Source organism: Temnothorax longispinosus, chromosome 9 (assembly GCF_030848805.1).
Source record: "Temnothorax longispinosus isolate EJ_2023e chromosome 9, Tlon_JGU_v1, whole genome shotgun sequence".
NCBI lineage: Eukaryota > Metazoa > Arthropoda > Insecta > Hymenoptera > Formicidae > Temnothorax > Temnothorax longispinosus.
In genome coordinates this window covers 7,232,358-7,258,846 of record NC_092366.1, presented here as the reverse complement: position 1 = coordinate 7,258,846, position 26,489 = coordinate 7,232,358, and the positions used below count along the sequence as shown (strand labels likewise).

At 36.1% G+C, this 26,489-nt stretch overlaps 5 protein-coding genes across 10 annotated transcripts in view; 2 read left to right on the top strand and 3 right to left on the bottom strand.

Moving 5' to 3' along the window:
• Positions 1–10,548, top strand: part of Sick (sickie) — a 126,820-nt gene extending 116,272 nt beyond the window's left edge. For all 5 annotated transcript variants that reach the window (XM_071788942.1, XM_071788940.1, XM_071788941.1 and 2 more), the window contains 7 exons: positions 4,034–4,117; positions 4,382–5,038; positions 5,250–5,785; positions 5,959–6,489; positions 6,813–7,015; positions 7,298–7,659; positions 8,142–10,548. In XM_071788942.1, the coding sequence (XP_071645043.1) occupies positions 4,034–4,117; positions 4,382–5,038; positions 5,250–5,785; positions 5,959–6,489; positions 6,813–7,015; positions 7,298–7,659; positions 8,142–8,300 (2,532 nt within the window). In that variant the 3' untranslated portion in view covers positions 8,301–10,548. The remainder of the gene's footprint in view (positions 1–4,033; positions 4,118–4,381; positions 5,039–5,249; positions 5,786–5,958; positions 6,490–6,812; positions 7,016–7,297; positions 7,660–8,141) is intronic.
• Positions 10,549–12,054: 1,506 nt separating this feature from the next.
• Positions 12,055–14,187, bottom strand: Endog (Endonuclease G). Its single transcript, XM_071788948.1, has 5 exons — positions 13,792–14,187; positions 13,309–13,502; positions 12,938–13,174; positions 12,682–12,862; positions 12,055–12,409 (listed from the first exon to the last, which is right to left on the bottom strand). The coding sequence occupies exons 1-5, from the start codon at positions 14,050–14,052 to the stop codon at positions 12,311–12,313; spliced, it is 972 nt and encodes a 323-aa protein (XP_071645049.1). The 5' UTR covers positions 14,053–14,187; the 3' UTR covers positions 12,055–12,310.
• Positions 14,188–14,701: 514 nt separating this feature from the next.
• On the bottom strand, positions 14,702–17,731 carry Rad9 (cell cycle checkpoint control protein Rad9). Its single transcript, XM_071788143.1, has 6 exons — positions 17,527–17,731; positions 17,015–17,217; positions 16,788–16,952; positions 16,384–16,540; positions 16,097–16,268; positions 14,702–15,942 (listed from the first exon to the last, which is right to left on the bottom strand). Exons 1-6 carry the CDS (start codon positions 17,558–17,560, stop codon positions 15,264–15,266), a joined length of 1,410 nt encoding a protein of 469 aa, XP_071644244.1. The 5' UTR covers positions 17,561–17,731; the 3' UTR covers positions 14,702–15,263.
• Positions 17,732–22,207: 4,476 nt separating this feature from the next.
• Positions 22,208–23,975, top strand: Vps29 (vacuolar protein sorting 29). The gene is made up of 4 exons (XM_071787486.1): positions 22,208–22,368; positions 22,760–22,951; positions 23,181–23,416; positions 23,664–23,975. The coding sequence occupies exons 1-4, from the start codon at positions 22,366–22,368 to the stop codon at positions 23,779–23,781; spliced, it is 549 nt and encodes a 182-aa protein (XP_071643587.1). The 5' UTR covers positions 22,208–22,365; the 3' UTR covers positions 23,782–23,975.
• Positions 23,976–24,080: 105 nt separating this feature from the next.
• Ufd1-like (ubiquitin fusion-degradation 1-like) lies at positions 24,081–25,814 on the bottom strand. Of its 2 annotated transcripts, XM_071787483.1 has the most exons (5): positions 25,656–25,814; positions 25,421–25,541; positions 25,199–25,353; positions 24,573–25,124; positions 24,081–24,431 (listed from the first exon to the last, which is right to left on the bottom strand). In XM_071787483.1, the coding sequence occupies exons 1-5, from the start codon at positions 25,656–25,658 to the stop codon at positions 24,360–24,362; spliced, it is 903 nt and encodes a 300-aa protein (XP_071643584.1). In that variant the 5' UTR covers positions 25,659–25,814; the 3' UTR covers positions 24,081–24,359. The 2 variants fall into 2 exon arrangements, with proteins under 2 accessions (XP_071643584.1, XP_071643583.1); XM_071787482.1 differs by lacking the exon at positions 25,656–25,814 and having other exon boundaries at positions 25,421–25,553.
• Positions 25,815–26,489: the final 675 nt, after the last annotated feature.

The following is a 26,489-nucleotide window of genomic DNA, read 5'->3' as shown; positions in this document are numbered from 1 at the left end:
CGACCATTTATTATTTCCTCGATAATTATTTTACATATTCCCTATACCTTTAAGGGTACAAAAATAATTTTTTCAAATTTTTCCACACTTTTTCCGTTCAGATATAAATAATGTAACTCGTCTAGAGGGGGCTATTTGAGCAAAATTTTAGTATTATTCAATGAGTCATAACTCTTTACTGACCATAGCCTTTTCTGAGTAGAGTCTTTATTTGCAGAATAAAAACACGGTCGTCGAACTCGCATTGATCGCTATCCCGTTACCACGTAAAGATCCCAAGAGATTCCTTCGGGATCGACCCTTAAATCTCGAACGCCCGAGTCAGCTGTTCGCCATTGTTTCCACGAATATAAGCACCATCTTTTTCTTTCTCGAAATATCATGCGATCATAAAATTCTAAGAGGACAATCAGCGAGACCTTTTTTCTCGCAGAGAAACGAGCGTGGAGTTTCGTCAGGATCGTGAACAAAGGGACCGGTGGGAGCCGAGGATTCTGCCCGTTTCTGTATGGGTGCGATTCTAGAGCCGCGCGTAATTCCGGAGGAATTATACCGCTCGTAAAACGGTAACAGCAAACGGTGGGACATGTAATTCGTTTGCCGCGGGCGGGTGTCTCGGGGCCCATTGTCCCACCTTATTACTTTAACGTGCGCAACGTGGAATGACTCTCGACGTGATTCTGCAGCCGGGATATGAGGTCTCTCCTTCGAACATTGACCTTTATACTTTCGATAAAAAAGCTGTTTAAACCCAAGTAAATTTGTACACTTGATTAAGCAGCATTAAAACAGATAGATAATAATTTCAGTATGTAAGGACGATATATCATACTTCGATTACAACTCAGGATTAATATAACACTAGACATTTTTTTCAACATAAAAATCATAACATAAAATAAATGTACCAATGCCGAGACCGCCGAGACAATTAAGACCTATGTCTGGACACCTTTATCATTTTAGTTTTTAAAATAAGTATAACGCGAACCATTCTGCACGTTTATTCAAAAAAGATAAAAGTACTCGGAGCCGAATGAGGTCGGTGGGGCCACTTACTCCACTTGCATGAGTCTTGGTATGGGCTGTAAATATTGGCTCCCACGCTTGCCTCTAATGTGCCCGGCTTCACCTACTGCCGAGGCCGAGATGCATCCGAGAAGTGAGTACACGATGTACGCTCGTAAAAACGACGACCCACACCCTACTCGCCTTACTCGGCCTTACACCTTTCTCGAGCACTTTATTTCAGGCGTACCTCACGTCAGATTGCGTTCGATACATCGAGATCCCAATGTACTTTTTCAGGTGCAATCCGATGACGCGTAGTTGTGACGGCGCAATGGTAATCGAGATAGCAATTGCGAAATACGAACATTTAAATATGTAGAAGATCGAATTTTTTTCAAAGGAATACACATTGACAACATAATTATATTTTTTTCTCCAAGATTAATATGCTGGAAGTTTGAAGTTAATGGAAGATTACAAAAAAGAAAACTTTCTCTCTCTCAAGTCGAAGTTAGATAAAATTAAGTCAATTCGGGCTAAGAGTTAATACAATTAAAATATATAATTGCATTATTTATATCCTACGTAGACTCTATATATAGAAAAACGTGACAGACTATGTTTTTACCGAGGCTCAGAATGAATATAGATGGTGAGAGTATCTAATTTATATCAAATTATTGTTACATATTAATATATTCCTGATATCAACTTCTTATAATAATAGAGAAAAGTTTCCTTTCACCGGAGGAAAAGTCTCGGTTTCGTCTCGTTGTGCAACGAACCTAACGAAGGGTCGGCCAAGTCGAGGACGGACGGAGCTAAAAACTGGACCGGAAGCCTGCGGCAAAAACGCACGTGCCGAGGAGTAAAATGCATCGCGAGCGGTACACAGTGACTTGCCTTGTTCTCCAGGGAAAAACACCAAGCGAGCGCCGGTGCATCTTGACGAGAGTACGTCGCGGGCGAACGGCTCGACCGCGATATTTTAATCTTCAACGTCCCTTAATTATGTTTACCAATGTCTTATCGTTATGTATAAGATCGCTATATGAATAAAATAAAGATAAATAAGAAAGGAGATAGTAATAAACTAACTAATTAAAAGGTCTATTTATTAAAATGCTGCAAAAATTCGACGGTAATTCAAAAAAAGTTTTAATGTGGCAATAAAATAATTATTAAGTATCATATGATGATGTTTAATAGTCATTGTACTACTAATTGTGTACATTAATAATAATAACAACATTTCATAAATTTTTAGCAAACTAGCAGGGGAATGCATGAATTTTCTACTTTCTGTTAGAGTTTCGACACAACTTTTTTGTAACATAAAATTTGCAATCATGCAGATATACATATTATTTTAAATAATAAAAGTTACAAAACAATTTTATATTTTATGGGCATTCGTCGTAAATTTGTCTCACCGTGAAAGTGTAAAATTGTTGCTTTTCTTGTCGAGAGATTTCGCGTGTCACATGTACGACTGTATAGAATATAGAATGTTTTAAAGTGTGTTAAATGTCAAAAACAAAGAGACACGTTCCATGTGCGCAATACGCAATACGTAGCTATTAATAATAGAAATTGTTAGTGAATTATTGATAAACAAATTCAAAAAAATTTCAACTAAAAAATAGCCAAAATTTAATCAATTAAATTACACGACAAATAATAAAAGCGAGTAACATGATAATAATATTAATTTTATATATAATATATATATATATATATATATATATATATATATATATATATATATATATACAGGGTGTCCGAAAAATCGCCTACTCCACTTTGGGAGGTGATTCGGGACCCAAAAACAAGCAAAAAAGTTCATACAAACATAGGTCCGGAAATGAGCCGTTTCCGAGTTATAGCCACTTTTATGTTCAAAAATCGTAAATTTTTATTTTCAATTTTTTTTAATTACAATTACCAAATTCTCTCAAGTTATATATATATATATATTACACCTCTTTAGGTAGTGTTTCGCATCCATTCAATCTAAACGACTCTTAACCGGAGTCACGGCAATTACCGAAACTCTCGCGCATCATCATTATTACAAGGCTGTTATTTTCTCATTTGGAAAAATAATCAAAATTTAACCATAATGTACGTTAGACATCAGCGATGTTGCAAACTCTTAAGTTGAAATGAAATACCGTTAAACCAAGCGTGTCATCGCCATATCGGTTACAGTCGCAAATTGTAATAACAGCGAGTTGTAAAAGCTTTGAAAAAGAGCAATGTTAACAACGAACAGTCACTGTTGTTCGTTGTTATGGACAAAGAAAATCGGTGGAGCAAAGAAAGAACAGAAAAAGAAATCGACAGAGGATTTGCATCGCTCTAGTTTAGATTATATCAAGCGTTTCGTCGGCGTGAACACTTTCTTCCTACGCCACGGCTGATTATCTTCTTCGCTTCGTGGCGTAGCGTTGAAAACACGTCTAGATTCTGAGAGAGTAATTACGTGACGGGAAACACGAGTTCGATACTCCGACACGGCATGGGCACCGCGATAGGTACTTCTCGCAAAAAAGACTACCACAAAGACTATTAATCTCCGCCCCGCACGTTCGTCGAAATTACCTTGCCAGGCGCTGTTTAAAACATAGTTATTATTTGACAACGTAGAAATAACGTAGAAATTACTTTGACAGAATCACATTGTACACTTCATTTTTGCATCTTGACAATTGCAAACTCTGTTCATATAAGTATCAAGTAAGGAAATAAATAATACAACGATACACGACATAATTAATAAAACAGAAATAGGATTAATACGTGTGGTGAATATAGTATAATACAATTTTATAATATAAAATTATATGTCTCAAAATTATTGCTCTAAAGGTTTATACAATTATGTTGTTCGAAACAGGAATGATGCAATTGTTTATAGACTTATTATCATAATAAGTGATTAGTCTATGAAAATTTAAATTTAAAATACTTGACAAAATTATACGGATATTAAAAAGTGTGCGTCATTTGCTTGTTTCAGGCTCATGTGGTCTCAGCTTTTGAGCAATCATTGTCCAATATGACCCAGAGATTGCAGCAACTCACAGCTACAGCTGAAAAGAAGGTAAAAACACTGCAAAAGTATTAATTATTTATATAAGAATATTAAGTTTTAATAAATCGTCGCGATTTGATAATAAGAGACCTTTCTTTGCAAAAATTTTTAATTGCATATATGCATAAAATGATATATACCACCGTTGAATTTCATTAAAAAGCAAAAAGAAATGTATAAACACGTCACATTTTAGATTTAATCGACACTTGATGCAGACGTACAATATTTTTGTCATTAAAAACAATTGTTTTTTTGCCGGCAATTTTTCAGGATTCCGAGCTTCAAGAACTCCGAGAAACGATCGAGAGGCTGCGCAAGCAGAGTGCCGAAGCTGGATTGAACAACGGTCCAGCCGCGAACAATGGTCGGCGTCATACTTTAGGTGACTCCGAATCCGGTACCACCGGCTGCACCGGCAGCAGCAGTAGCAACAATCATCATCAGGGCGCGTCGATGGCGAGACAATTGTCCGCGGACAGCGTGACATCTCTGAACTCGCTAAGCAGCGCCTGCTCGGCCAGCAGCAGTCATCACAAGAAGAAGGGCTGGTTACGCAGCTCTTTCTCCAAAGCTTTCTCGAGGTCGCGTAAGAATCGACACGGTTCGGTCTCCGATGCCGAGGACTGCAAGGAGAGCCCTGGCGGTGATCTGAGCGCTCCAAACAGTCCTAGACTGCCAACCGCGTCCAAACACGAGTCTTCGAGAGCACAGACTGCGAGGAGCAACGGCCAGAAGTCTCCCGATCATGAGAATCCTTTGTCAGGAAGCAAGAGCAGCTCGGCATTATACAAGAAAGAGGACGAAGACGTGGATGAATTGAAGAAGCAATTGAGGGAGAAAGACCTGGTGCTCACAGACATCAGATTGGAAGCGTTATCGTCGGCTCATCAACTGGAATCTTTAAAGGACACGGTCATCAAGATGAGGGTGAGTATACAGTTTTTATTTAGAAAAGAAATTCTCATATACTATATGATTTAAAGTTCAGTCAGATTCGACAAGTTTAACGACTTACAGTTAATATTTCAAATTTTTTACTTAAAATTAGAGAAAGAGCGTAATTTTTACACCTACGAATAAAAATATATTTTACATTTATTAATATATTTCGTGTGAACTTATCACTTCTCTCCCACAGTACGAGATGCTGAATTTGAAGCAGAACAATGAACGTCTCCAACGACTAGTGACCTCGAAGTCGCTCACCTCATCGCAGTCCTCTCTACCTAGTGATCCAGATCGACGCTTCAGCATGACCGAGGTGGCGTCGAGTGTCGCAGCGCTGTCGAACGGCGATGTCAGTTCCACGGCCGATCAATTGGAAGATCTTAACGTCCCGGTCGAACACTCCGTGGTGCCGTCGAGCGCGACAACCACGGAACCGGTTCTCGAGCAAGACACTGACGGCAAGAGGATCAATGTGGCCGTCTATCTTGGCAGTGAACGAAATTTCAACTACAATTTGATTACCGGGAGTTCCGCCGACGGTACCGTAGGGGAACCACCACACTGCGTGATCGCCAGCGTATGCATCAGCAACAAGACCAGCTGGGACGCGCTGGACTCTATGGTGAGGCGTTGCTTCAAGGAATACGTTTCTCGGGTGGATCCCGTGACGAATCTGGGTCTTGGCGTTGAATGTGTCGCCGCCTATCATTTCGGCGAGGCTTCGAGGTGTGTATTTATTTAAAAAACACTAAAATAGTATAAATTTTATCTAATATCTAGATAAGATATACGATTTTTAATAATGGATGAATTTTTAATTTCATAGAAGCACTCCGTATTGAGATTTAGCTTTTCTATCTTGATATAAAATAATTAAAACTTTTCTCTCCACTTCACAGATGCACTACCGATTCTCAGCATCCCGAATTGTTACCCTGCGGCTACCTAGTCGGCCACGTAAAAACTATCTATCTAGTGCTATCGGGCTATTCCTGGCTGGCGGTAGATACTTTGATACCGCGCTCTATCGTTCAGCGACTGATTTCCCTCCTGACGGAACACCGTAGAGTGATTCTATGCGGTCCAAGTGGTACAGGAAAGAGTTATTTAGCCGGGAAACTGGCGAACGCCCTAGTAGACGCCGACAATGACACGAAGGACGCTGCCGCCGTTGCGACTTTCAACGTCGATCATAAGTCCAGCAAGGAATTGCGCCAATATCTTGCACACATCGCCGAAAGATGCGACTCGAACGCCGCTGATGAACTACCTAGGGTGATTATCTTGGAAAATCTTCAACACGCGGCATCACTGGGTGAACTCTTCAGCGGTCTTCTAGGAACCAGGCATTTATCGTGTCCTGCTATCATCGGTACTATGAGCCAGGCCACCTGCAGTACCACCAACTTACAGTTACATCATAACTTCAGGTATTTTCACTCTTGTAAACTATAACTCTTATTTAATCTATAATTTTAATATAATAGATACCTATGTAAAATTATTTTAGTAATTTCTAGATCTTATTTTGGATGTAACTAAAAAGTCTTGAAGAGAGATCTTCGATAAGAAGTTAAATGCTAAAAATTAGTTTCAGAATCACTAGTTATGAATGTATTGCAATTCATCTTACGGTGTAAAGTAAAATGTAATATATTTAGTCTTTTTAATTAAACGATGAAGGGATAAAAGATAGATTTTTTAACCTGATTATGTAATTTGTTTATGTAATTTTGATTATGTGATTAAACAGGTGGGTATTATGCGCGAATCATATGGAGCCGGTCAAGGGATTCTTGGGACGTTATTTGAGAAGGAAATTACTGGAGCATGAACTGCGCGAGTGCGCTGGGACAAGGAACGCGGAAATGGCGGCAGTAGTCGAGTGGCTGCCGCGTGTATGGCTGCATCTCAACAAGTTTCTAGAAACCCATAGCAGCTCCGATGTCACTATAGGTAATATTTACTTAAAATATTGAAAACACATTTCCACATTTCAAAAGAACCCAATTTTCAAAAGAGCCCGTTATTTCCAATTTAAAATAAAACGTCTCAACAATTTACTATCTTTAATTATCAGTTCTCTTAATATCAATACGATAGTAGAATCAGTGACTTTCAATCGCAAAATTTAAAGAATATTTACGGTAAAATTCTACTGCTTTACTATCTCCAATTTTCCTATCACCAATAATTACAAATAGATAAATAATAATAATAATATTAATAATTTATCAGGACCGCGACTCTTCCTGTCATGTCCAATGGAAGTAGCTGGTTCTCAAGTGTGGTTTACCGACCTGTGGAACTATTCAGTAATACCTTATCTGGTGGAGGCAGTCAGAGAAGGATTGACGCTATACGGAAGACGCGGGAACGGAAATGGCGAGGCAACCTGGGAGGATCCAGCGCAATTTATCACGTCCAGTTATCCATGGATCTCGACGCATGCCGTGCACGGCGGCAGCGACGCTCTTCTACGTCTGAGACCCGAAGATGTGGGATACGATGTCGTCTCCAGCGGGCACACTTCGGGTGTAGGCGCCTCCAGTGTTAAGAGCCTCGGAAGTACTCACAGTGATACTGAAGGAGATCCTCTGGTCAGTATTCAGAGTATTAAAACTCGGGAACTTTAAAACACAGATATTTATAGGAGAATTTTTAGTTTTATATATTCGGAAAATTGAAAAGAAGTTTCCTGAGATTTGTGAATCTCTCAAATTGAAGGATATTAATATTCATAGATGTAATATCAGAATGTGATATACGTCATCAAAGCAATTCAGCGATCTAAATAAACTGTTGAACGTAGTAATAATAATGATAATTTCTATATATAGATTAATTATACATTTTTATCGTGTCATGGGAAATTATTCTCTTAAATAAATAGAACAATTGTAACAAAGAGAAAGAAGATGAAATTTACATAATTCTATTACATATCTACTGCATATTAATTATAGAGAAATTTACTGTTTTATTTATGTTGCTTTATATGTAAGAACTATTCAATGGTAATCAAGAACCTTATTAATTAACTTGTTAATCAACTTTAATTTTCTTAAATCTATTTTTATAGCTTAACATGCTGATGAGGCTGCAGGAAGCAGCTAATTACTCGAGTCCGCACAGCAACGACAGCGACTCGGTGACCTCCCTCGACTCGTCACATACACGCCACTCAGAAGATTTGAGCAGCTCGACATCTTCGTCAAGAGGCGTAGAATCGGCACTTTAAATTAGCAAGATATCATGAACAAAATTCATCGCCGAAAGGTCGAGACCCGCGTATCGACCGTTGAACACTAAAAATACTACAAAAAGTACAGATCAATAGCTCTCGCAAGTAAACAACCATTCCAATCGCCGAATTCAGATTAACAGGAAATTATTTGTAAAAGGTAATTATTAACGAGAAGTATCCTTATCAGGGAAAATAATCAGCGCAATTTTTCTAAGATTAAAATTTCTAAGATTAAAATTCTGGAAAGAAAATTATCGCTAAATTGTACTTCCGAGATAAGAGCAGATCAGTTAAACATTGTCGGTATAAATCCTTATCGTAATAAACATCAAATTACATATTTAAGGACCCTCTGAAATACAATAAGATTAAAAGAAATCACGAAACGCCAGCTATTTTAAGACCACACTATTTTAATACCAACAATAGCTTTGTAATGATCTAAGAGGGACTCGAGATGCCTATTAAAGCTGGCCTAGTTTTATAGATTTCTACGTGCATTCAGCATCTAGGTGTGATATGTAATATTAAATAAACAAAGAAGATAAGGCGACTCTTCGCTCCTAAGAAAAATAGGTAAGCCGAAAGAAATCCATTTTACGAAGATAAGTTTTACATTTTCGGAATTGAGAAAATTAAATTAAAACCATCTTAGTTAAAGCTAATGATTCGGAAAATTAAATAATAATTGTTTTATTTTACGGAAATAAAAAGAATTCCAGCAATAATAAAAAATATTAACTTCTTGATCAGGGCATTTTAGGTATGTTCTAAATAAATTTTTTTATTTAATCGTATCGTCGCAATTTATTTCTTGAAAGAATTAGCAACATCTTAGAAGTATTAAAAATTTGATTTCGCCGATTTCTTTCGGTCCATTAATTTTTCGTGGGGCGTACACACGAACCCGATGCAATAATTTCTACACGCTGCCGTTTGCGGAATTCTATTTTGATGGGACGCATTTTTCATTCACGACGAGATGCGACGAGCGCGTAATTGAAAAAAAAATCGCATTGATCTTGTCGTTCGGTATACAGTATTAATGGCAGGTGCAAAAAAAAAACGGTTTCGAACCGAGGAATTCTCAAAGAAGAGGTAGAGATTCCTCTCTCGTCCGACTATTTTTCAGGTAAAATTATTTAAATGTAGACAGATCTCAAGGGGTGAATAAGCAGACGACTCTCATTCATAAAGCAGACAGAGATAAAGCGAGTAAGTTCGAAAGGATCATGGTCTGTGCAAAAATAGTCTATTTATACATACTTTGCTACGAAAGCTCTATTTAATTAAAAAATGTTAATATAATATATATATATATAAATAGTATATATATACATTCATACCTGAACGACGACGGCGCTAAATATTATATATATATATTATATATATATTACAAAAATAAAATTTCTAATTAGTTTGTAAGGTACGTGAATAATTCTGGTCATGTAACGTTGTAAATACGAAACACAATGCGAGATAGATTGCGCTAGATATGCGAATTCGATTCAAAGTCCCACACGAATGGGCCCCGATATCTCTTGCGATAATTTTACTTGCGATCTTTCTTATATATTTTACATTTGAAATGTATCATATTTTGTAATAGATAACAAAATCTTTGTATCTTTTTTTTTTATCTCCAAAAAGAAATTTTTTTACAGCAATAAATTAATTTTGCCATAATAAAATAAATATTTATTTTTCGTTAGAAAATATTGCTCAAGAAAATAATCATAATTACTACGATCAATTTTATTCTCAGTTTTTTAATTGTAGATTTATTACGTTTTAGATAAATACCCAGCAAACACAGAATACACCGTGTGCGCAATTTGATAGCAAATTACGCACTCAGTGTATTCTGTGTTTGCTGGGTATAATTTTCTAAAAATTAAATGCTTTTATACATTTTCATTAAAAAAAGAATACGAGAAAAATGAAAATGTGATGCTGACTGAAGAATTACAATCACAGGAGATAATTCGGCGTTCACGAAGACTATATATAATGTACATGATCGGTGGCATGGTGTCCCCGGCTGCGATGAAGTAAAAAGAAAAGGGGACACATCAACGTTACTCATATATTATATATATGTATATGCGATAATACAGTCGCATTTACAAGTTTTTTACGTTTGTACGGTATTTATACATACGCTGTACACAGCGCCGCACTCCAAACTCTATTCAAATAACGATAATTAACTGTGTCATCAAATAAATCGCATTCAAATCTGTCTTGTCGATCTTTCTGATTTCAAACATTATACTTATCTATCAATTTGTAAAATATCATTATACTCCAAGAGATTATTCTTCTGCCGTGTCTTTTGACAAGAAGTATCAACGTATCGCCAATAATATCAGCGGAAATCGGAAGAGATATGAGGTAACTAAGAAACAAGAATAAAGCACATGTGAAGAGAAAAAGGGCAAAGATGTAACATACTTTGATTTAAAAAGATGTGCGAAAAATTCTATATTATATATATATATATATATATATTCAATTCTAAACTTCCAAAATTTATCAATTAAATTCCCGCGATGCTCTCGAAAAGCTACATTCGCTTTATTTGCGTACGCTTGTGATGCAAGAAACTTTATACCCCGTGTATTTATTTTTTAATGGTATACTTTACTGTTTGTGTTTTCAGTCTGCCTTTTTCTATTAGTTTCTCTCTGTCTAAACCGGCAACCGAACCGCCATGCGCGCCGCACCTGGAGTGCAATTCTGTAACTCGTTATGCCGTCGTTATGAGCTATAACGACAATTGCGCAGCTTTTTTACCATATAAAATATCTGCGCAACGATAGTCGATCGGCCGGTATTCATAGTTATTTAAGACCGTCTTAAGTTCAATCTTAAGATGTCATGAACCAATCACAGAGCCGTATTAGCGTCTTAAGACATTACTTAAGACGATCTTGAAGACTATGAATACCGGCCTACCTCATAACGAGTTACAGAATCGCACTACTGGGTAGTCACCGCGGCCATATTGGATTCTTACTATCGAGGCGAGGAAAACACCCAATTTTAAGTTGCGGTATTTTCCGAAATAAAAAGACAAATAAAAAATCACGACAGATCGTTTCAGCACACTTCAAAAATTGACCGGATACTATCCTTTTCCCTCGACAATAAACAAACAGCCATAAAACGAAGCCTAAACATACGGAAAACAAGCCGTTTGACGACTATCGAAAGGAGTGGTGAATGTTCCTTCCGCATATATATTTCTTGCAAATCTTACCATACGGTCAATTTTACGAGTTTCACGAATACGTTAAACGTTAGAGCACAAGTACAGAGCGAATAATAAAGAAATATACCGCAACTTAAAATAAGGTTGTCAACATGTCACAAGACAGAATTCTCCATTGGAGAGAGTGAGAGGAGAGAGTTCTTATTTCTGCCGCGAGCCGCGACGGTACGGCGCCACCGTCAACGCAGAGTTCTCGGCTCAGGGACCAGGAGTCAGGAGCCTTAAGGAGTTAGTGAATCCCCGTACTGGCCAGCACCAGCTAAACAACCACCGGTTCCGGCAAACCACCAGCCGATCTCGGCTAACGGTTCACCGGCACCGCCACCAGAACCAGCCGCGACGAGGGCCAACCAACCGGCACCGCCTCCGCCGCAACCAGCTCCGGTCGACATCCGACCCTTGTGGGCAGAAGGGTCCCAGCCACCCCCCCCCCCTCGAAAATAAGCAAACGAATTGATTAACACATCGACAAATATTTGTATCTTTATTATTCGATAAAATACAGAGCAGCTAAAATAATACATAGTATGTATGAATAATATAAAACATCGTGATTGATAAAACTTGTATAAATTATGTACAATGAGCTAAAAAATAGTCGACTAGATTTAAATATACGATCGATGGTGCGTCAGAAATTAAAACTCTTTACAATCTGAATATCTGAAAATTGGGAATTTTCTATCGGTAAGGAAAAGGGAATGGAGTGAATTGAGCAGTCGTCTCAAATCTAGCCTGTGTTCTTGCCGTTCACTTTGCTTAATTTATTGCGCGATATTTTGTCAAAGAATAAAAGCCCGGCAGCGCGTTCGATGCTGTCTGGTGGCACCTGTTAAAAAAATTGATCAGATTCTTATAATATAAATTTATTATATCTTGTTATACATTGAATAAGTTTCATACACATCGCTTATTTTTTACACTCATGCAATTACTTCAATACGTTTAATTTTAATATTTGCTTCCAATTAATAAGCAATTGTATTGACAATTTAATTACGTTTATATTGCGATATACATATTTATAGATACAAAATGTATCCTACAAAGTTCAATATCATTTCCACATTTTATAATTTCTTGAAATGCAAAGTATAGTACCTGAAAATTAGTGAGCGGCGCGTTATCGTCAATCGGCGTATTCGGCATCACAAAAGCTTCCATTTCGAGCTTGCCGTCGTTGGTTTCGCCGACGATCACCTTGTAAAAGTGTGTAGGCACCGCCACATGATTCGCGCCTATCACCTCATAACGCACATATTTCTTTCCATCCGTTTCTCTCCTAAAAATGCATATAATAACATAAAAATAAACAAGATTCAAAGCAAAACTGGAAACTGCCAGCAAGCAAACGCACTTAGGAAGGTACAACGGCCCCGTGCACACGTAAACGTCCTTGTAGACATTTGTCAATTTCCGAACGTGTTTCTCCAACCTGTTCCAGGAATCTCTATTGAAGCCCTTTCCGACCTGTGGTGCCATATTAGTGAGGAAGAAAGTTTGCTCCATGTGTTTCTGGTTCACTCTGTGATTTCCAGCCGCCGCCAGATGACCACGATCATAGCCGCTTCCTTTGTAGTCTGTATTCTCTGATCTGTTGACATCGTCAAAATTAATTAATCTCAGATCAATTTAGTCTATTAAATTAAATAAGCAAACTTTCTCTTGCAGATTTCTAAGGAATAATCTGAGAGAGAATTATATATTAGAAATTCTATATTTCTTCACCTGAAGAAAGGGTGTATACTCTGATCGGGTTTGAATTCGCACTTGGAACGATCCGCTTCCTTGTTGTACTGCAACCTTTCCTTGGTCAAGTGTTCAAACACCCAATGAGCAACTCTGTTTCGCCTGTCGTAAGAGAGCACAAAATCCTCGTAGGACCTGACATGATCCAATCCGGGAAAACCAAATTTCATAATCTGCCGCAATATTATCAATATCCAGTACGATCGTTAGAACTTTTAACGCAACAACGGTGTTAGAAACAATTCAGCAAAATTTCTATGCATCGACAAGTTACTGAATTAATTCCTTTCATACTTGATGCGACCAGATTATTTATTACTAAATCATCACATGCCAATAAATTTGTCAAGTATCAAATTATTTGTTATTGTTATTGGTGCCAGCCTCCAGCATTGCAAATTGTTTGTAATCTCCAATGATATATAAATGGGTTAGTTAATCTTTAATCATCCTTAATCCCACCTGCGACACCCTTGTGACGGTCGATGACACTTTGGAGCCCATATCGTGGTCGCTTTCGGCAGGTGTCAAGGGGGTGGCCGCCGAAACCGTGCCGAACAGAGGCAAACCTGGCATGCTCCGGATATGCGTCGCTGACAACACGCTCGTTTCATTGTCTTTCGAATATCGCCTCTGTTCGGAGAACTTGCCCAAGTACCAGCCCCCCATACCCACGCTAGTCAAAGCAGTTAGATTAAACACTATTTGCCTCATTCCGTTCATATTTCTCTTTGTTATCCTCCGGGATCCTTCCGCGTGTAAATATCGCCGTCGTAAATATCGTATAATTATGAAACGGGGAAACGCGTCCGACGTATAACGTGAGGAGGACAGGAGGGTTAGGAGTTTACATGCATTAGGATCGGGTCAAGTTAGAATAAGCACGTGGTCACTGTGACGTATATGCACTGCAGTGTCCCAAATATATGTGTAGAATTTCAAGTTTAAAGGGCCGGTACCACAGTCTCCGATTAACGTGATCCTCCGATTAAACTCACTCTTCGTCTCTTTCTAGAGGGACAGTTAGAAAAAGATGCAGAGTGAGTTTAATCGGAGGATCACGTTAATCGGAGACTGTGGTACCGGTACCGGTCCTTTTATCATGAAATAGAATTAATTTTGGTGATATAAATTTGGAATTTCCATTAGTTGTGAAAAATTAAGTATATATTTTATTTTCCCGGTCTCACAAGATCGCCTTTATTATTTATATAATAATAATAGTAAATATAATGAAATTCTACTTTTCTACGTACACACATACTTACATTGAATGTATTTTTTCCATTTGTAATTATTTTTGTCATTAAAATTATGGAAAATGAGCAAGTTCAAGAGGCAGACTTTTCTCACGCACTACTCTCAGATTTTTTTGTATAAAGATATTTTTATTTACATTAACATTTTTACAAAAAACGTCTTATATACAATGGTTCAAGATCTTATTTCGCGAACACAATTTTCTTTTAGATAACTTTGCGCTGCGTTGTGCATGATATACTTTTGTTATAAACTATAGACCAGATTTTTTATGAGATCCCATATAACTGAAACTTACTTAAAAAAATAGGTATGTTAACCAAGAGTAATGAGAGCTTACATAATTGAATCACTTCATATTGAAAGAAAACGTAATACATTAATAAATTTTAAGATTTTCTATTTGAAAATCTCTACATGTAATTAAATATAAACTTAAGTATTTAGTTATTGAAACATATCGCTTTTCATGAAAAAGAAAAAGACTAATGATTGATCTAAATAAAAAGTGTTATTCAAACTAATAAATTAATTAAATAATTTACTTTAAACATTATCTTGGTTAATTTTTCGGAAAATCTGTGTTATAAAATTAGTATTTTATTACTGTGCAAATAAAAGTTTCTCTGATTTGTCGTTATAGAAATTCTTCCAAATTTCACAAGAAAATATACTTAATCACTGTTATTCTCATCGGAATCCTCTACCAGGATAGTGTCGTGACCAGGTAACATTCGGGGATCAAAGGTATTCTGAAAACATTTCTGGAACACCAGTCTTGCTTTCTTGGCTACTTGACACCGCGGCGGCGACTGTAGCACGCTCTCTTCACAATTATTGCAGTCTACTGCAACTTCTTCCTCCTTCTCACGATCTTCTTCGTCATCCGTCAATTTCCTCTTTGTGATACTAGAAAATACTGACTTTACCAGCTTTCGTTTGTCCTCCGAAATCTTTTTGCTAGTCGCCGAAGATGTACTAGCAGGACTGAACGCGACAGAGCGACGACTTTGTTCCGGCAAATTTCTTTCTCGAACACCATTTATAGAATTATTTGCAGAAACGATATTGATAGAAGCATTCCTGTTTTGGTTGAGCGTTTTGTCCGACTGATTTTTCTCTTCTGCTGGTCTTTTGAATATATCACTGACTTCAGGTTTAGATTTCTTCATTCGACTGGAAAATTTGTTGGCGCGTTTAGACGTACCCCTTGAGGAAGCATTCTTTCTTCGAACAGACTGTATTTGCCTGCTGACAACCGACGAGTCCGATTGACTATCACTGTCTGGGCTTAGAGTTGATAACAGCAAGTTTGTCTCGAAGGCTTGACTCTTCAGCGTAAATAATATTGGTCTGAAAAATGTAACACGCGAGAGATCAAGAATTATTAAAATAGAAACATGCTAAAATTTTATATTACTGGTATATCAAAACAATAATTTAATCTTTAACTATCAGAGTGTTTACTTAATATTAAATAAAAGAGCTTGAGAATTTGGATGTATACCTTCCTGCTGTTCCAAAATTTGCGGTAATTGGAATGCCCACGCTCTCGCTGAAAGCGAGGAAAGCTCTGACTTCTTTCAAACAAAACGTAACGCTTGTCTCGTTGCCAATCGTGTAACGATCAAATTCTCCAGGACCAAGAGCCAGCTGGGTACGTGTAGTATGTACCATGACTGTGTGTAATATACGATTATAGTATTAATTGACATTAATTGACAATAATATATATTACATTATTTTGCGTTTTATGTTTATACATATATGCTAGGAATGGCACACTTGATTTACCTGATGCATCGTCCACGTAATTCCTGAACAACAGCTTAAGTGACGTTACCTCGAGCGTTATTTCGATCAAATTTTGTGGAAAATTTTGCAAAGCGTCCATTAATGTTCGACCCCGCGACATCAATTCGTTAGACATACCAGCCTTAGTGTACGATGCCTATTTAATCCACAATTTCATTATTCTGATATGATCAACAGTTCAGGTGAAAATTTAATCCTCGGATGTATTTATTTCCTTTTTTTTTATAATACTGTTATATGAAATGTTATTATTTATCAAATTTTTAGAATATATTTGGAGATGCCGTAATTGATAGAATTAATTAGATTTTGTCAAAACCTGATAAATAATTTTTAAATTACATCCAAGAATTAAGTATAATGAAAAAATGTTTTTAGTGTACTTGCAACTTTTCTGAATCCAAAATAGGCGCCAGGTGGGTCTTGTTGATACCGTTTTTGTATTTGAGGATAAACACTAAATTGCAAGCATCTACCTCCAAATGAATGTGACAAGTTTCCACTTGCTTGTCCAACATATGTGCAGATTTGAAGACTGTCATTGCGCTCTGTAAATTAATATCATAGATTAATATCCTGAACATAAATTTGTAGCTGAAGCAGATATTACCCTTATTGAAATTTTGCACTTTTGTGCCTCTTCCTCCTCGAGATCTCCAAGAGTGTAATAGGAGAAGAAATTTTTGTCGAATGTGAAGTCAGAGTATGCTGATTTTGCCATGTTGACCGTGCGAATAGACATAGATTCTTCTTGCGGATTCACATATATCTCATCGCCAATCCTCGCCAGCATGTGTATGGCTTTTGCCAAGACTGTATCAATCAGGAAAAGTTAATCAGTAATTTATTGTCGAGAAGCTTCATGAAATTATTAATCTGAAATTCTTCTAGTTCATGTTAAATATTTAGAAAATTTTTATTATTATTAACTCGTAGTGTAGTTACGTTTTAACGAATATTTCTCGTAAATAATAAAATATACAATACAAAACAAACTAGTAGTGTAAAGGATTAGATTAGCCATGTAGTAGAAAATGTTAAATGAAATTGGTGATTTTTGTTTGCGTTGTAAAACAGTGATTCTGATTTATTTACATAACATAAATTAAGAGAGTGATTTACTTTTGACGTTTCCGCCAGGTACGACGCATTTCATGTCGAATACTTTTTATGTTTCTATTATATATTGCGCAGGCAATATTAGAAAAGTGTTAAAATGTTTCTCGATTTAATAACTTTCTCAGAACAACGCACTGCTCATTCGAACTTTCACGCGCGGCCATAAATAATAATAATTTGAGGTTCTTGCTGGTTTCAGGGTAAAAGACCAAATAGGTTATGTCATAGACAAAATAATATCGCAGATCCGCAACACTATGAGAAAAATTTTGCAAATGAGCTGGAATTGCTGGAAATATTAGCAAAATTAGAAAATTTTTTGAAACTTTGGAAAATTCTTGAAATTTTAGATAGATTTTTAGATTGAAATTTTAGATTCGACCTCCTTGCAGATTATGTTTCCCTGATGCCCCTGAACCCCTGCTTTTCATTTTCGAAATTTTTGCATTGAGGTCTTTATAGTGGGGAAATAAATTCGTATTGAAAAAATTTTGTATGGTGTCAAGAAATATTTACAAGATAAATGTTTCGCGTTATTAATGCATATCTTAATTTTATTTCTCTTATCTTAATATATAAAACAAAGTCGGTTTAGTTAGACCACTTATAACTCAAGAACGGCTGGGCCGAATTTTTACCACAAGTATATGAAATAGGGGTAGAATTTTCCGGAATAGCAGAATAACTAATAAAATATCGAAAAAATTCACGTAAAAAAAAAAAAATCTAGAAAGATATACAAATACATAGAAAAAATACATAGAAGGAGGGAGAGAGGGACGATAACGGAACAAAACACATCGACGAAAATTTTTTGTGGTATATTGGGTTTGAAAGTTTCTAACAAAATTATTTTTTATTTTTTGATCGTCTCCCTGACAGTAAAAAAAATTATTGAGAAATAATTTGTTTAATAAATAGCGCGAAATAATTTTTGTATGTTGTAAATAATTTCATTATAAAATATATTCCTTTTGTGACAACTTTTATTTAAAAAATTTTTATATTGCACTTAAAGGAAAAAAGTTATGTAATTATTAACTGTAATGCAATAGAATTGTAAAATCTGCCACGATAATGCTAAGAATCTTTGATCGATGTTAAGGAAGCTTTCTGTAGTTAATGATATATAGTTAAATTTAGAGTCATCAAGTTTCAAACCGAACTTTTGATCTGACCGAATCGGGTTGAGTCAACAAACAATAAATGACGCTAATACGTGGCGATCGTCTTTTGTCAAATAACGTTGAACAAAAGCGCTGGCTGCCTCAATCAGCATTTTGTCTCGCGACTCGGTGCAGTAATGTTGAGCGAAATCCAGCGCGGCCGTATTATCGGTTTGTGGGAAGGAGATGTAAGTCTCGAAAAGATTTGCACCATAATTCCCTGTTCGGATAAGACGGCAAGAAAGTGGATTCGTGCGTGGCAAGAAGGTGGTGAAGAGGCTCTGCGCGATCATCGTGAGCACAATCGCAGACCACGAAGAACAACTGTGGAAGAAAATAACGCTTTAGTCAACCAGGTAGATATACATCCTTTTCTTCCGGTTATAAATGCCATTAACAAATTGGAGGTAGCGATTTCTCGGTGGACAGCATGCCGACGTTTACATGAAGCCCATGTTCACTGTTATTGTCGTGCTGCACGAAAAATCGCGTTCACGCAAGGGCATCGCGAAGATCGCGTTGCTTTTGCGTTACAAGAGTTAATGACATCTGCGGAAGAATGGGATGTCACTATCTGGACGGACGAAAAAGTCTTTTGTTCTGCAGTTGATCGGCGTGGTCGTGTTTGGAGACCCGATAATCGCAGGTTTGATCCGAGGTATGTCATTCCTCAAGAGCGAAGTGGGCGCATCACTTGTGCAATGTGGGGATGGATGAGTGCGTATGGTCCTGGTGAACTAATTGAAATATCGGCACATATGAATGCTGAGGAATACATCGATATTTTGGAAAACGTTCTGCTTCCGAGCGTCCGAAATATATTCCCGGCAGAAGATGTACCGAGATTTCGATTAATTAGTTTAGGACAATTCTGCAGTTCATACTTTCCGCATTGTGCGAAGATAGTTCGTACAACATCCAGAGATTGTGGTTCTTGATTGGCCAGCTAAATCCTCGGATCTCAATTTGATTGAGAATGTGTGGGCGAAAATTGTGAATACGTGGGATCCTGGCCATGAGAGAACCAAAGAAGCTCTGTTTGAACACGCGAGGAATGCATGGGAAGCACTTCGAGGCGAACCTGAGTTCTTCACCAATCTTCGTCAGTCCATCGATCGACGACTGCACCAAGTGATTGAGAGAAATGGTTACTGGACGGATTTTTAAAATTCGCCAGGGCCAAGTAAAATGATCGGTTCTTTTCAGAACCACCAAATATTAAGAACAAGGAACATCTCATTGTTAGCAACATCCAATCGGTTCTTTTCAGAACCACCAAATATTAAAAACAAGGAACATCTCATGGTTATATAGCAACATCCAATCGGTTCTTTTTAGAACCACTAAATCGGTTCTTTTCAGAACCACTACACATTAAGACTATAAAAATATTTTCCTCTTTTTATAAGAAGAAATTTTAAAATTCTAAACAAAGAACAAGCTCGTATGTATATAACAAAGGATAAATGATTACCGGCCAATAACGAGCAAGAAGGATGTTACATTTTACAAAATTATTTATTGTTAACAATGCTGACGGGTTTCGGCAACACCGTGCTTTTATCAGCCAAATTAAGTAAAATAAATTACAAATTAATACGAATAATCATGAATCATATTACATTGCCAATAAATACGGTAAAAATGTTATATAAACGCTGTACGGTCTTTGATTATAAGATGAGTAAACCAGGAGTAACATGAAATTGTTAACCGCAATAAAACGGCATCGACGCATTTTCGAAATCTTGTTAGACAATCGAAACCGAAGATCCATGATATATTCTTCACTCGACAATGGGAACGAATCGAGCCAACCAGCGAAGTCTGCCATAGTCAAGTTTAACTTTTAACAATTGAGTCTTTATAGTGATAAAAATTAAACTTTTAACTATATTGACTCTGGCAGACTTCGCTGGCTGGCCCGATTCATTTTCATTGTCGACTAAAGAATATATCATGGATTTTCTGTTTTGATTGTCCAACAAGGTTTCGAAAATGCGTCCATGCCGTTTTATTGCGGTTAACAATTTCATGTTACTCCTGGTTCACTCATCTTATAATTAAAGACCGTACAGCGTTTACTTAGCATTTTTACCATGATTATTCGTATTAATTTGTAATTTATTTTATTTAATTTGACTGATAAAGTCACGATGTTGCCGAAACGTTCCAGCATTGTTATAACAATAAATAATTTTTTAAAATTTAACATCTTTGTTGCTCGTTATTGGCCGGTAATCATTTTTCCTTTAAAAGAAATTTTTGTTTTAGGAAAAAAATAATTACGTTTTGTATAAAGTATAAATAGATGCGAATCGCGTTACAAAATTAATAAAATCATCAAATTAGAAGAACCTATTATATTCACAAAAGATTGCAAAATAAATTTCATATCCAGTTAATCCTTAATTAATTAAATTTAATTGTAATAAAATTTAATAGTATGAAGACCCTCCGAAATTAAAATATAAATTGGAAGAGGCTGTAAGGGTCATACGCGGTTCAAGATGCATTTCAATATTAATGATTTATATTCTTCAAAATCCAAAAATCCAAACGTTTCGACTCTAGTTCGAGCCATCTTTAGTGGTATAAAGTTAAAACAATAAGAAAATATTCTCCTTAATAACCCGATAAAAACTGTTTCCAAATTTTTACAGAAACCTAAAGACTACAAGATCCAAATCAAGCCTGGAGAACGAATACATCGCAGAGTCAAATAAAAATGGTATGAAACATATGGTAAAGGATCTGTCAGGCCATTATTCTTGATTTGGATCTTGTAGTCTTATTAAGTTTTTGTAAAAATTTGGGAACAGTAAATTTAAACCAGATTGTTAAGGAGATAATTTTATTATTGTTGTTAACTTTATACCACTGAAGACGGCTCGAACTGGAGACGAAACGATTGGATTTTAAAGAATACATCATTATTAATATTAAAACGCATCTTGAACCGCGTGTGACCTTTACATCCTCTCCCAATTTATATATTTTAATTTTAATATTTTATTTACTTATAAATAAGATACTGAAAATAATGCCTACATACATATATGTAATACATATGCATTACATATACAATGGAATAATTATAGGTAATTATATGTTGCACTTATAATTATCATATTATTTGTAATTATATTATTCCACTAAACACATACTTAGGCGGTGGAATAATAAATTACAGATGCGTAATATAATTACAATTACATAATTACCTATGATTGTTATACTGTATGTAATAAATATTAATTTTGTGTTCTGATTAAAAGAATAGCATCTTAAATGCAATTTGCACACAAAATTAATATTTTGCTTTTAATCAAATGCACGCGCGAGCAATACGGCGTGACTGACCATTTTTACACGTTCGCGGTTCTGCGTTCGTACTTTTTATCGACCGTGGCGTGTCGGTAAATGGGTGGGTAACCCACCTAGAGGTAGCGCGCTCATCTGCACCGTTCTGCACCGAGAACGGAACTCATTTATGCACCTCATTGTATGTACATACACTTCCGGTGTCATGTTTGACGTTTCTGATTCTGATTTCTGCCCTGCCTCCTGCCTCCTGTGCAATGTGCATTATTTTATAGAAATATAGCAGATACTGATATCGCGAGATTATAAGTATCGAAATATATATTAGCTTAAGGATTTAATTACGAAAATCATGGTGAGTAACACAAAAATAATCCATGAGTGTACTAAATCTAAAACTAATCGTTTTAGTAATCTAACCTTAAAGCAGGCGGTGAAACGTCATTTTATAGTTTCTGTCTGTATTAAATGTATTTAAACTTGTATCGTGTAGTCAGTAACTCCTTTTATAACTAATTTTTTTATTCTTTAATCGTCTCCCACTTATGAATAAGAATTTAACAGTTTATTTCAGTTTGTCTCAATAATTTATAAATGTCAATTTCTCTCCTTACAGTTTTCTAACTTAAAAAAAGTATATGCATATATTTTTATTTAGAAAAAAGCAAATTACTCAATATAATGACATACACAAAGATTTCAAAATCTCTTGTTCCAAAGCAGATACAAAAACAAACTTGTTGCAGCTTGTGTTGGTATTGGGGGACTTGCATATTCCACACAGATGTAGTAGCCTTCCGAGTAAATTCAAGAAGCTGCTAGTACCAGGAAGAATACAGCACATCTTATGCACCGGCAATCTTTGTACAAAAGAGTCCTATGATTATCTCAAAACGCTAGCCAGTGATGTACATGTAGTCAGAGGAGATTTCGATGAGGTATGCATTATTCTAACAGTTTTATTTAACCACGTTGACACAAAAATATAGAATAATATTAAAACGTAATTAAAATAACTAGACAGTTTAAATACGTCGAGTAAAATTAAGGGCAAGAAAAATAAGTAAAGTTGTCATTATGTATTGATTATTTAAATTGCAAGAAACATAATTACAAATATTATTTACATATATACAAATAAAAGCAAACAATTTTATTTGTTTACAGAATCTAAATTATCCGGAACAGAAAGTAGTTACTGTGGGACAGTTCAGAATAGGACTTTCCCATGGACATCAAGTAGTGCCATGGGGTGATCCAGAATCTTTAGCCTTGATACAAAGGCAATTAGATGTCGATATTCTCATATCTGGACACACGCATAAATTCGAAGCCTACGAGCATGAAAATAAATTCTACATCAATCCTGGATCAGCTACCGGAGCTTACAATCCTCTAGATACGTAAGTCTTTTCAAAAAGATGTAGAAGTAATATAAAAATGAATATGGAAACATGTTTTTCAGAAAAAATATTACTTTTTTCAAAAGTTTAATTCTAACAAAATTCTCTTTTTTTTTTAGAAATCTTTTTTTTAATTTAGTCATGTGATGCAATCTTTTAATATTATAAATTTATAAATTATTTTCTCAGAAAAAATAAGGAAATCCCATATAAAAATCCTGTTTTGATCATAATTTTTTCTTTTTAGATCAGTTATACCATCATTCGTATTGATGGACATTCAAAGCTCAACAGTGGTTACTTACGTGTACCAGTTAGTCGGAGACGAAGTTAAAGTGGAAAGAATTGAATATAAGAAGAGTTAGAGGAATCTCCGATGGAATCTCCAAATTACGTCTATTATAGATTATATCCTAAATTCAATATGAATGCGATTACGCGCATAAATATTCAACATTTGCCGGATACTTTTAATGTGTCTCGGATTAATTGATTAATTAACGTTTAAGTATACTTACTGAATCGCATATTTGTTGTAAATAAAGCAATATCAATATTATGCGTAAAGTAAGTTCTCTCGGATTTAAATATGGATCGATAGAGAATATCACTTTGAAAAAAGTCAAAAGTTTCTATATGATTTTATAGAATTGTTTTATATGACTTGGTATGTAATCCCTTTATTTCCATAGAAAGACATGACATGAAAGATGGAACAATGTTTCTTTTTGCTTAGAAATGTGACAGAAAAATAAAGACGCACGTAACTTGTTAAAATAGTGATGAGATTTAGATAATATCAAGAATTGGAGCAAAAACTTGACTATCACATTTAATTATATTTTTATAACAAAAGAATATCATTCCACAACATTCACTCCGACAAACGCTCGTAAATATTTATTTATAAATTAAAAGTAATAAACAATTGCTCGTTATTCTATCATTTTCTGGATTTTCTCAGGAGAGTAAACCCTTCGCCAGTAAACGCCTTAAACTCGTCTGGATCTTTTGTCTGAAACAATACAAGCGATATATTAATATGATTACATGATACCACGAAAATCATGTGCAATATAAATTAAACTCACATTAGATCTGCATTTTACAACAAAATTCAGAAGAGAATTCTATTTATAATTTTATATTTTATTACCTCCTTATTATTCGTTGGCTTTATGATTCGCAGGAACCTGAGAGTGCCTATTTGATAATCATAATCGGGTATTCCCCGGACATAGGTCGGCTTTGTGGCTACAGTTTCCTGCTTGGGCGCGTCTTTGCGCTTCTTGCCGTCCAGCCGGACGCCTTCACCTTGGAAAGGTACAAAGCCAGTCTGTGCCGGCATCAAATCAGCCAGGTGCTCTATGTCATCCTCTTCCTTCTTTGTCTTTCTTACTGGCTCTTTATAGCCTACCGGCGGCGCAAACTCTACATTCATGTCGCATTCAATGATACTAACTGCCGGACCAGGTCTGGTTTCGAGCACGCACATCTCGTAAATCTTTTGATTGTACTTGATCGCAATTACGTCGCCTGTGGTTAGGCAGGCAAAGCTGCGCAGACCGTTCTCCAATACGGCCTTCGGATTTGTAATATCCAAAAAATCCTCCGACTGTGGCTGAAAGCGCGAGAATGTTGCGACTGGTAGTGACACGCTCTCTACATTCAATAGCTCACCTTCCTCCAGCAAAAGATTATGCATCATCTATAACAAGATGTAGCAATCTATAAATTTATTTACTGCAATTTTTTTATATATAAAATGCAATCCTTACTAACCCAATAAGGTAAATAGACTTTGCCTTCGTCGGCAATGAATTCCAGTACACCACAATGAGTAATTCTATTGGTTTTCTTGTTGGTCAGTTTGAATAGCATTGGGTAAATGATATTGAGCCTGGTAAGTTGTTCCAGAGCAGATGGTGGCATGATTACTGAAAGAAAAACGGACCGATACAAAGCATCCTTCCTGTTTTCATTTAGTTGTCAGTCGATACTCACTCTTGCCGCCACGCTCGACATCCTGGCGATAGGTCCCAGGTAACATCGACACTGAAAAGCACTTGTACTGGGTATTGAAGGGCCGCGGAATCTCCGGGAACATGTTGAACCCGAACTGAAACTGTAAAGTCATTCTGCTGAATTATTAACCTCGATTACTCTCCTTTTGAGAAACAGATCTTGGACAGATCTTTCGCGGTTCCTCCGTTTCCACTGATCTCTTCGGCTCTCTTACCATGCTTGCGGTTTGTTGATTCTCTTTGCAATTTTTCTTTCTTATGAGATTTTTTCTATAACAACAAGAACTTTCAACGAGAGAGTCACAACATTTGTACTGATTCGTACGCAGTACACATACTCAATACCGTCGCATTGCCATATATGTATGTACATAACCAACATATACAAACATCATATAGCACTTATAGCAGACGACGCTGCGTGCAACGCGCTTTACGCGGTGCACGGTGCAAGGTGCAAGTGTAACTAATAATGGCCGCGTTCAGCAGACACAACCACAACTGTTGAGTTCGTCTTATCAACACACTGCGTTGATTTGTTGGTTCTAAAAGTAAGAGCCAATCACGTTCGACTGCTACTGAGCAGCTTGGTCTGCTGAACGCGCCCAATCAAATGCATCGGAAAGATTGTATAATTTCTAGAAAAAAAGATTTTATATAAAAATGAGATTTTTATCAAATCAAGAGATGCACACGGTAGTGTCTCGCGTCAAGCATACGCACTGGGAGAGACCGCCCCATGTATCTTTACTAAAATTTAAAAAATTTTAATTAAAAGAACTTGGCGCTGCTAAACAAAATAAATGGTAAACGTTTTAAATTTATATTGTGCGAAAGTATTTCTACATTTACATTGTAATTATTATTTTATTATTTTAAATTGCAATCATGATTATTTATTGTTTTCAGATATTTAAAAATCTAATAACGCCAATTTCTTTCAACTAAAATTTTTTAAATTAGACTTTATTCTGCTTGTACTTCGTTCAACGCACGAGAAAGATTTGTGCGTGACTTCTATTCGATATTCCCAACTAAGAATCTAAAAT

Coding starts and splice junctions, on each gene's coding strand:
- Endog (XM_071788948.1), bottom strand. CDS start 14,052: ATGAACGGAATGAGGCAAATAGTGTTTAATCTAACTGCTTTGACTAGC. Junction 13,503..13,791: donor CCGTCACAAGGGTGTCGCAG/GTGGGATTAAGG, acceptor ATATTGCGGCAG/ATTATGAAATTTGGTTTTCC. Junction 12,863..12,937: donor GGGCCGTTGTACCTTCCTAA/GTGCGTTTGCTT, acceptor ATGCATTTTTAG/GAGAGAAACGGATGGAAAGA.
- Rad9 (XM_071788143.1), bottom strand. CDS start 17,560: ATGAAATGCGTCGTACCTGGCGGAAACGTCAAAA. Junction 17,218..17,526: donor ACCTGGCGGAAACGTCAAAA/GTAAATCACTCT, acceptor TGATTGATACAG/TCTTGGCAAAAGCCATACAC. Junction 16,953..17,014: donor AGTGCAAAATTTCAATAAGG/GTAATATCTGCT, acceptor ATTAATTTACAG/AGCGCAATGACAGTCTTCAA.
- Vps29 (XM_071787486.1), top strand. Junction 22,952..23,180: donor TCAGAGGAGATTTCGATGAG/GTATGCATTATT, acceptor ATTTGTTTACAG/AATCTAAATTATCCGGAACA. Junction 23,417..23,663: donor GCTTACAATCCTCTAGATAC/GTAAGTCTTTTC, acceptor TTTTCTTTTTAG/ATCAGTTATACCATCATTCG.
- Ufd1-like (XM_071787482.1), bottom strand. CDS start 25,553: ATGACTTTACAGTTTCAGTTCGGGTTCAACATGTTCCCGGAGATTCCG. Junction 25,354..25,420: donor TGTCGAGCGTGGCGGCAAGA/GTGAGTATCGAC, acceptor TTTTTCTTTCAG/TAATCATGCCACCATCTGCT. Junction 24,432..24,572: donor AGCCAACGAATAATAAGGAG/GTAATAAAATAT, acceptor GTATTGTTTCAG/ACAAAAGATCCAGACGAGTT.